General features: G+C 36.7%; 1 protein-coding gene across 1 annotated transcript in view; it reads left to right on the top strand.

The window, feature by feature from the left end:
* NEDD1 (neural precursor cell expressed, developmentally down-regulated 1) overlaps positions 1 to 10,607 on the top strand; it is a 19,743-nt gene extending 9,136 nt beyond the window's left edge. Inside the window, exons 5-11 of the mRNA XM_009588108.1 lie at positions 3,254 to 3,483; positions 4,462 to 4,663; positions 5,614 to 5,800; positions 8,664 to 8,795; positions 8,996 to 9,058; positions 9,503 to 9,726; positions 10,422 to 10,607. Of these exons, the coding sequence (XP_009586403.1) occupies positions 3,254 to 3,483; positions 4,462 to 4,663; positions 5,614 to 5,800; positions 8,664 to 8,795; positions 8,996 to 9,058; positions 9,503 to 9,726; positions 10,422 to 10,607 (1,224 nt within the window). The remainder of the gene's footprint in view (positions 1 to 3,253; positions 3,484 to 4,461; positions 4,664 to 5,613; positions 5,801 to 8,663; positions 8,796 to 8,995; positions 9,059 to 9,502; positions 9,727 to 10,421) is intronic.
* The last annotated feature ends 254 nt before the right edge of the window (positions 10,608 to 10,861 follow it).

The raw sequence follows: 10,861 nt of genomic DNA on the forward strand, positions 1-10,861 counted from the left end.
GCATTAGATTATCCTGGATCTGTCTCCTGTGGTGCATGGGGAGGGGTTCCTTTTACCTTTTTCAGAACTTCAGTATAGAAGTTACATATATACATATGGTGTAGGACTAAATAGCTCAAATGTCTGATCAAGTATAATAGTTCATCTCTTCCTGTACAAGGAGTCCCATTCCCGTGCAGCACTGGGTCACAAAAAAGATATTTTTCTGTGTATATTTGTCAGCTTTCATAGTGGCTGTATGTGTGTTTTAACTTCACTCCAGTGAACACTGGATAGCATGTTGGTTTTTTGTTTGTTTTGTTATAAAATTCATGTGGAGTTGAGTCAGTATTTTAAAGATAAAGACAGAATGCTTCATGAAGCCTATTCTAATTCTAAAGTACAGTTTCTAATTTGCTCTTTGATTATGGGTGGGGTGGGAAATGAGGAAAATGTAGCTAAGACTTATTTTAAGTGATGTAGTTTGACCATCTGCATCTTAATACTTGATGCTTTCCCATATGAGGTTTGGTTGTCTGCTGTTTCTAACTGTGCTAAGCTTAAAGCTGTATTTTTTCATCCAGATGTTTCTCAGATAAAGGTTTTTTGGTTTGGTGTTTTTTTTTTTTTGTTTTTTTTTTTTAGAAAATTAAGTGACTCACTTTGCGGGGGAGAAATGGCTTGGGTTTGTCTTGTCAAGCAGCTTTTCAGAAATGAGGTTCTTTCATGCCTCCAGTTGTCTGGGCAAGAATTTGAAACTTGGACATGTAGCATACTGTCAGGGATGCCAATATGATGCATTTGACTGTCTCATAAAAGTGTGCACAGATTTAAGTGCCTCTGTTCCTTGAGTCTGATCTAGCAATTGCATTGTAACAAGTGAAGTTTGTTGCTAACATAATTCAGTGAAAGTGAGGAGTGAATAGGAGCTTCCTCACACCTTCTTCATCGGCAACCTGAAATTAAACTGTGAAGCTGCTCTGAGGAAACACCATGGCTTCAATGAGAAGTGGGGAACAGAAGTAATATGGGGAAGGTATGTACATGAAAAAAAATGGAGAACTCTCCTTGGGCCTGTGAGATTAGAAGGAAAAATGAGAAAAGAAAATAGGAGACTTGGTAGGATAGCAAGGGAGGTTTGAGGAGAGCTAGGAGAGAGTAATTTTGGTGGGGAGGAGGAACAGAGGAGGGTGAAAGTGGAACATGAACAGATGCCAGGGCAGTAAGGAAGGTATTTGGAGGTGAAGAAGTGAGAGAACTGTGAGGGACAGTCATGTTTCCCATGTAGATATGTACGTAATTGAAACTGTTATTCCTGAGTCTCTCAATATTTCTTTTTAAAATGTAAATAAACTGAAAAATGCTGATAAAAATGTCTCCCATCATCTCCAGTAGAGGACCATATTAATTATAAACAGTCATCTTCTGTCCTATTTGAATATGCAGTTGAGGGTGCCACTTCTTTGTGGAGCAATTAGGTTTCCAGTGAGACATGCAATACAAGTGCTAGAAATTATGTTGGAGGCATATGAACCAACAAATATCTGCATTAAAATGAAGTTAAAGAGAGAAATAGGATAAAATCCAGTACAGTGTATTGCAATGTGGATTATACTAGAATAATGTAATAGCTTTTTGAGAGCATTTTCAGTTAAATAAAATGTAATGGCTCTCATCTGTCTGGACTTGAGTAAAGCACTTGATTCAGTGCCTTATGAGAAAATATTACAGAGGATGGAGGTTTAGAAAGGGATTGAGGATGGGTAAGAAATTGGCTATAGGAAAGGAGACAGTAGGTAATATTGCAAGAACAGTATTTGGGTTATCTATAGTTAATCTTGTTTAATATTTTCAGTAATGCTTATGATTTGAGAAGTAGAGCTATGATGAGACACAGTTGGAAGGTGTTGCCTGTAAGAGAGAGGATTGAGACTGTATCTAAAAATGATTGAAATAATAGACATGAGAACAACTATGACAGTATAGAAATCAAGGTACCAGACTTAGGTCACAACTGTGGCTTTTAGTATTAGACTAGGATTTGAAAATTCCCAAAGGAAAGAAGGACTTGGGCTTCTTGATCGTAGAATGGCAATGAGCAACCAAAACAGGCTGGATCACAAAAAAGCAAATGCAGTCTAGGATAGGTCAGGACGAGTATGAAATGGACCAAGTGTTATTGCCTTTGTAAAGGCAGTAGCAAAATGTTTTGATGATCATATAAGATCTTGGTTGTCCATATTCAGGAAAGATTCAAACTGCGAGAGTTACAAAGAGACTGTGATGGTTCTGAAAAACCAGTCTTAGGAGACTGAGTCTCGCTTATTGTTTACAGCAAAATAAAGCCTGAAAGAAGGTTAGGTGGCTGTTTATTAAAGTAGGGAAAAGCAGCACTGGAGAGTTAGGGAAACGATTTAAGTGTAAGGGCTGAAAGAAGGTTAGGTGGCTGTTTATTAAAGTAGGGAAAAGCAGCACTGGAGAGTTAGGGAAACGATTTAAGTGTAAGGGCGTTATTGTCAGAGGAGTGAATTAGTGCAAAGGGGTCATAAATAAAATCAATCTGGAAATTGAATAATACTGTAATTTAGTATTGGAGGAGTGAGGTTCTGGAAGATCCTCTGAAGCAGTACGATGGAAACAAAATACCTGCTTCTGAAAGGCGATTTACGTTCCTGTATTACATGGCTCTGTGATAGCAAGGCTGCATGTGATAAACCCGGCATATTATCATCTTCTGTGGTCCTAGTTCACAAGATGAAGTCTGTTCTTCTGCGGGACCTACATACTTGCATAACTCTGGAGTCTATGCGTCCTATCAAATTGGCTTGTATCCAAGTACTTAAAATCAGTGGAGGGGAATTAAGTTTAACATTCTTGGCAGGAGACCAATCAGTGAAATAATGTAGCTTTTCACTCCTTTAATTTTAGATGTGGTGTGGTTTTTTTGTAGTGTGTATGATGGCATGATACTTGCTGAAAAATCAAGAAACTTTTCTGGAAGTTTTTTTTCTTGTCCTTCATTTTGCTGATCAGCTCATATGGTACCCCATACTGGTACAAAAAAAAAAAGTCTGCCCCCTGACAGCAAAAATGGCATTGTAATGTGAAATGAACTTTTTTTTTTTTTTTAAATTTTTTAGAGTGGCCAGCCTTTGTAAACTACTTTAACTTAATGTAACATCTGTATTCCTAATGTGTTCATGTGCTTAGAAAATAATTTAATATGGTGTTTAATAGCTGTATTATGAATCATATTTTTATGTCTGTTTTACAGCCTATTCGACACTTGAAATATTCATCCTTTAAGAAATCCTTGCTGGGCAGTGTTTCTGACAGTGGAAATGTAACTCTGTGGGATGTAAATAGCCAGAACCCGTATCATAATTTTGAAAATACTCATAAAGCACCAGCTTCAGAAATCTGCTTTTCTCCAGTCAATAAGCTGCTGCTTGTAACTGTAGGTTTGGACAAAAGAATTATTCTCTATGACACTTCAAGTAAAAAGTGAGTATATTAAAGACCTTTTGATTTTAGAAGGATCCTTACTTGGTTTTTATAAACTGAAAAAGCACGCTTAACTATGACATGAAATATTTAATTCAGACTACATTCAGAATGGTTGAGGTGGTTGGTGTATCACTATTGGAGAACCTGTCCCCTAGACCTTTTTGCTTTTCTATTTAAAAACCAAACAAACAAAACCCCCCAAACAATCAAAAAAACCAAGGCATGTGGGAATTAATCGAGGTGCTATATGTAAGTGACCTCTCCCAAGAGCTTGCATATGGGCTTTTCTTGTTGATACAGAGCAATTAGCTTCTGTGAGGGGCAGTACAGCCTGTGAGGACCTGCAGCCTGCTTTTCTAGTTCAAGATACAAGACATAGCTGTGGTAAGGTGCACAAAGCTGCTGAGATAGTGAGCCTTAAATATGGGACGGTATTGGTTGAAAAAGCAGGAATTATGGGGCATAGGTGATGGGGCTGTGTAGTAAGAGGGTAGGATGGCAAGTGGTGTCATGTGGGTTGTGCTCTAGCTGAATAAAAGCAGGAGTCTGGCTCTAGTTTGGAGGGGGTGTAGTAGAAGGATGCAAACTAGGACCTGAAGTTCTTCCCAGAGTTGTGGGAAGGTTAGAGTTGATAGGCTTGGGAAGCTAGAGGATGTATGTAGTATGATTGCTGCTGGAAATGATACCAGTAAATAACGTTGGTGTCAGAACTGCTGTTACGAAGGCAATTTGATCTTGTCCTGGTGGAATCTTTTGGGGCATATGCAGTCTTTAATTTGTTAAGCATGAGCACTTAGTATAAGCCTAATCCACTGTTCCATAAGATATTTCACTGAATTTACTTGGCACTGGAGAAGTGGAACGACTGACCTGTAGCTGAATTATGAAAGCTTTTATATTTTTTTTAGGTACTCTGTTTTGAAAAGTCTAACTTTCTCTAAAAGCTTCTTTATCCTGTCCTTTCTCCTACTGAAGATTACTGACAACAATAGTAGCTGATTTTCCTCTGACAACAGTAGACTTCATGCCTGATGGTACTACTTTGGCTGTAGGATGTTCCCGGGGAAAAATCTGCCAGTATGACTTAAGACAACTGACATCACCAGTGAAAACAGTTATTGCTCACAAAGGCTGTGTGAAATGCATACGTGTTCAGTTCAGTAGCACTTTTTCAAAGGTAAAAAAAACTTCCTTTTTATTGCTCAATATGTGGATTAATGAAAGCAAAGCATAAATTTAAGTTCTAAAAAACAAAATTAGCATTAAATTTCTAAGCATTATAGATGCCAACAAAAGTGGTTCATACCAACATAGAAATCATAAACTGCTCAGTCTTAAATGCCATTTTAGAGGGTTTTAATGTGGAATACCCCCCACCCCTAGCCTCAATGTAGAAATGAGTGAAACTTTAGGCTTAAATTTCCTGGTGTGAATATGCTGCCATTGCAGATCAGTTTGTGGCACCTTAGATTGATTTGTAGGCAGTAGCAGAAAGATCTGCAATGGCCCTTCCACTTAAGGGGAAGAGACACAGCTGCCTGTCTTGAGGTATTTTGCATGGTCTTATATATGGTCTTTTGCAGGCACATATAAACAGTGAAGAAGTTGATTAAATAATAGAGAAGGCTTAAGAGGTTCTTCCAAGACTTAATTAGGCTCTACTCTATCCAGAAACTGCATGTGTGCATTCAGTGGAGATGGAGAGAACCTTTGAAGTGGATTCTTTACTGCTCTGAGACTTTCCTCTTCTTCCAGCACACTTGCTGCTAGTGGTTGACTATTCCTTTACAATTTGGAGTCCCTAGTAATGTAATATCTTATTTTTCCTATGCCTAAGCCTAGGATCAAAATTGGCTCGTGCCAGGTCACTCCATTGTTACCATATGTTCTGTTGCTGTTTTTTGCAGGTCCACACAATATTCATGTAATAATACAGATGTTTCCCATGTTCTTTGAAGTTACGTTAAGATACTTTTTTTATATTTGTAAAGGTATATCTCCTAGGCAACCTTTGCAACTTGAACTGAATTTTTTTAGTATTTTGAAACAGAAGGAATATTAGCTTGTATTTTACTTTTAGCTGAAGGAATAATAACTTCTCTTAATTTGATCTGTTTTTTTCTTCAGTCTAATGTTATGGGTTCTTCAAATAAACCTGTATGCAAAAGAGTAGAAGTCAAAGCTGGTAGTAATCTTGGAGGAATTCAAAATATTGGCATCAAAAATGTTGCCTCTCAAGCATCAGCAACAGTTTCGTCTCATCTGACATTGCCAAATGAGAATAAGGGAGGAGAGGTTCCTCAGGAGAAAACAGGTAGCGTCTTCTTCCTACTTTTATACCCATTTGGCATAATGTAGAAGATGGAAGAAATATTTCATGCCTTGACCATTACAGTATAAAAACTTCACCGAGGGAAGGGCATTTGTTTGAAAGAACCGTGCGTACGTGCTTGCACATCTGCACCTTCTTATCCCTTCCCTACTATATTAGACATACTGTGAGACTGTGGGAAGTGAATTGGGTCCTATTACAAACTTTAGACACGTGAAGTCTAAAATTGTGGTCTTGAAGCAAAAGCATGTATTTAAACTTTAAAGGAGAAAACTCCATGGTGATATTGTGGGGCTGTCGTCTGCATTCTGACTTGTAGATTATCCTTATGTACATAATGTATTTTCTGACACAATGTACGGAATGCAGAGCTAATGGTTTGTAATTCTATTAATAAACAGGAGTAACAGACGTCATCTAAAAAACCCAACCAACCAAACAAAACACAGGGGGGAAAAAAAACCAAACCTAGTCCAAAAACCCAAGTGAGAACTGAACTGTATTTTTGTATGAGGCATGATTCCAATATCACATGGTAGGAAAGATGTTAAATATAGTTGAAGTATGATTAGTTGTATAACTGTACTTGCTATTTATGCTTCTGAAATTAACAAGTTCTTTATAAGAATTCTGAGCATTATTCTAAAATTCTGCCACTGTGTGAAATGTACTCTTAAAATTTTATTTAATTCAAGAGTTCTGAAAATATGGTCAAATCAGTAACACCGTTAGTTTGATTCTTGAAAAAATCCTCAGTCCATTTTAATGCAACAGCACTTTTTCCCTCCCGTTTTAAATAAGAAGAAATACGTCTAGCAACAGTAATTAGGCAATAAGCCACTACAGTCCATAGAGATGTGTTTTAATGACCTCCCTTGGGTATGCAGTGAAGTACAAGGTGAAGTAGAATGCTTCCTATGTATGCAAGAAGTGTTGCTAATCAGCATTACTGAATGGTGTGGAAATTTTATTTCAGTTAAAATGTATGATTTATTATCTTTATTTGAAGATGTAATGGCTGTTACCCCTTAAATAGGACCATGCATAATAAGTAAATGTTTTAAGAAAATAAAGGCTTACCAAGTAAACCAAATATTTTTCATTAAACTGAATGTTCACTTTAGAAGTAAAGACCTCTGTATGCTTCAGAAGATACGGTCTTTAAACTTAAAAATGGGAATGGATGAGAGACCACAAACTGCATTTGTTCTGTGGAAATTCTTCTAGACCCTGATATTAGGGGGTTTAACTTTGGAGGAATAAGGGGCCTTCACTAAAGTGATCTGATAGCTTATTTAAAACAAAAAACCATCTGTTCATACAGCTTATAAATGGACTGGGGCTTTTTGTCACAGGTATTTTGAAGTACAAAAGTATAAATGAAGTCAGAATGCGATGAGAAGTTTGGATATACTTTGAGCTGGCTTCCCATAAACTCCTATTTAACAGCCGACCTCTGGTTTAGGTACTTACTACATTTAGATTACTGGGAATGGGTAAAAATATACAAAACATGTTTTGCCCTATTTTATATTATACTTTTTCCATGTAGATCCTCTGTAGATTCTGGCACAGGTTGATACTGCACTTCTAGTTTGACTCAGTTCGCCAAGTACTTACTTAACTAGTAAGTGCAATCCTATGTATGTGTCACAACTGACACATCCGAAGGAGTGGAAAATGTGCTATATTAATACATTTAAAAGTGAAATCTTAAACCTGACTCAAGTCCCAGTTTATTTAAATACTTTGACATAATTAATTGTAGTCATCCAGTCACATTTGGATCACTTGAACAAGTAATCCCACATAGAGAAGTAGTTACAGGTTTTATGAACAGTGGTTTGTTTAATTTTTTAATTAAAGTAGGTACAAAGTAAAGCTTTTGTATGTGCAAGTGACTTATTTATAGGAGATTTATTTATGGATTGCACAGCACTAACGCTCTTTGCCTAGATCTTAACTTATACAAGCAAAATTTAGGCACTTTTAGAGTTAGGAGTTCAGTGAGGGCAGAATAGCGGCTTGCTTACAGTGCTAATCTGGTTTACAAACATACTAAATTGTGAAAGTTATTCAGGTGGTTATCTTAGCAGCTCAATTCACTTCTCCATGTATTCCTCATCTAAAAACTGTAGTTTGAATACTGGGGTTTTTTTGGATTTAAGATATGCTTCCATTCTTCAGACAACTGTCCCTGCTACCATGTGTACAAAAGCTAACTTTTCTTCCCCGGATTGGGTCAGGGATGGGGCTTGAGGGTGGAGTGGGGAAAGGTCTAGGAACAAGTTTCTTTTGTCTGCAACTGTAACCCCACTCTGATTTCCTAATATTAGAAATAAGTAGAGAATATCCTAACATCAGGTAAGCTTCAAAAGAGACGTTTCATAGAATTTCCCTTAGAATGCTTAATGGCCCCAGTGAAGCAGATTTCTCATCATAAATTTAAATTTTGATCATCTGAATGTGATCACCTTCTTAGCGGAAGGTGCATTCACTAGTTTTCATTTCATCTGATACACCATAAATTTGCTGCATCCATCACGTAGATTTATCTGAAAATGAGTGCATGCTCCAGTTTGATAACTCTCCTTTTCAAAAAGAGGAAAGGAATCCGACTATATCTTGTTTTTGTTAATAAGTATCTTAGCTTTTAGTTGTATTCACCTGCAATGACAGCCCAAATGTAGAAGTTAAAGTTGACCCTCTAACTGGAATCCGTAGAAGGTTCTAAAGTGCTTGCTGGACTTACCAGGCATCATGCTTGCTGTGAGATTGTTTAGGGATAACATATGTTATTTTTGGAAAACGTCAATTACTAACTGAGTGTTACTGTCCTTTTAAGGCTTTCCCCATAGTTGCAGCTTGGATGTGATTCCATCTAAAGAAACAGATTACGGGAGAAGTGCTGATTTAAATAATTTTGATGATTTCGGTCGAAGTAGTTTAGGAGATGTGTTTTCTCCAGTCAGAGATGGTAAGTTGCTAATACTGAAATTTGCAAAGCATCATTCACCTGCATATAGCATGACATTTTGACATTCGTGTGTTACTGACTGCTGTACTTACTTGGTATTTTAATTTGTCTTTGATTATGAACTTGATGCAATGATATGAATATTGATGTGGGTTTCATTTAATAAACACTTAATTTGTCTATGTTTTGGTACTTTGTAGATATTATTGCAAGTAAAGCGAATGAAGAACCTCAAGGAAAAGGAGATGGTAAACATACTTTCAGTATATTTTTCTTTGTCAGTGGTAAGCCTGTGGAGGCCTATGCTAGTTCTTACATGCTAATTTTGTTGTATCATTGAAAATAAACAAATGATGAAAGGAGACAGTGAAACGAATGAACTTTTCTGGAAACTGTCTAACACACTGAGGGTACTACGACACAACATGGTAACAGGAAATCCAAGAGTATGGTCCTAAAGTGATTTTGTTTTTCCTTTATGCAATTTATAGTGATATATGGACGCTTTTCATGCTTTATTACTTTCATAAGGACAGTGACGGTATAAGTCAGATTTAGGGATTTAGTTTTTGTGGGGTGCGTTTTTGGGTGATTTTTTTTGTTTATTTGTTTTGTGTGGGTGTGCAGGCATTTTACTTGTGGGTTTGATTTGGTGTGTGGGTTTGGTTTTTGACCTGCGTGTTTCACCCTTCGCTTCTGCTTTTTAGGTCTGGATTTTCAGTCCTACCTTTTGGGTTTGGATTTTCTCCCACAGCTCACCACTGCCTTACCAGTAAAAAGAAACACAGTGAGCAGTAGTGTACAAGGGATACGGTCTAGCCCATTACATGCACTTGTGGGATCTCCGATTAAAGAAGAGGAAGAACATCCAGAGACTGACACTAAGAAAATAAATCTTGGAAAACAAGAATCTAAAGAAGTCTTACAGCAGGTATACTATACTAATTATTGTTATGCATGGTCTTTTTAGAATCTTGACAGAATACTACTACTTGAAAGAAAGATCCTTAATACCATCCCAGCTAATCTTATTTTGCAACTCTATTCTCACGATTGACACAAATCTGTAAAATGTTGTTCAGTTTAAGTGCATTGGCCTTCAGACAATGCAAGATAAATGTATGTTTCTCTTTAAATAAGCTCAGGTTACAAAAGTTCATGCGAAACAAAACTGGGCTATCCTGAGGAATATTTTGATTTTTCTAGAAAATCAAGAATGATCATTAGTTGGTTGCACCAGTATGATTGATTGTCGTTTATTAGGTCTTCTTCCTTCTTGAGCTATCTTTGATACGCTTCTGCTGAAACCTGGCTCCTTTTGTCTTGCTTTTGAGAAGTCTGAGTTTGGTAGGAATGATGTTTATAACGTTGCCACGAAATGTGAAAATTAAGAGGCCCCTGTCTCTTGAACTCCTTTCTGTGTGTGTGCACTTGAGGCAATTTTGAATATTTTAGCAATCAATTTTTAAGATGTCTTGCTAGAAAATGAAAAGCATATATTTGTGAGTAGATTCCTAAAACCAAAAATGTTTGAAAGTGCATTCCTGAAAACTTAGTCTTCAGTTAGATAATTGTAATAAGTAGAGTTCATCTTATTTTTTTTTTAATTATTATTTTTATTGTCAGCTTTCAAAATCGAGCTCATCAAGCACAGAATCTGTAACTTTAAGTCCTCCACCATCATCCACTGCTGTAAAGGCTCCTGATACAAATGAGAGACTAGTGAAGAATATTCAGGCCCATCCTGCATATGATCTACCAGTAAATGGTACTACCTCAATAAGTAAGTTGATCATTTTGGCCCAGTTTTAGGCATGGTTGATTGCAAACTGATGTAAAACCTGATAAAATGGCCTTAGCATTAAAACAGAACATCCAATCTTGATTTTTCTGTAAATCCAATTAGCCTTCCTTGCACATCTCTAGTTGCCTCTGAAAAGACACTTTCTAAATCTGACTTTTTTTTTTTTACTAGGTAATATTTGAGATAAAATATTGACAAGCCTCAAGACAAATAAAAAGACCTCTTGTACTCCATTATGCTGATTTTTAAAAAATTTTTATTA

The sequence above is a fragment of the Fulmarus glacialis genome, unplaced genomic scaffold (assembly GCF_000690835.1).
Source record: "Fulmarus glacialis isolate BGI_N327 unplaced genomic scaffold, ASM69083v1 scaffold39120, whole genome shotgun sequence".
Taxonomy (NCBI): Eukaryota; Metazoa; Chordata; class Aves; order Procellariiformes; family Procellariidae; genus Fulmarus; species Fulmarus glacialis.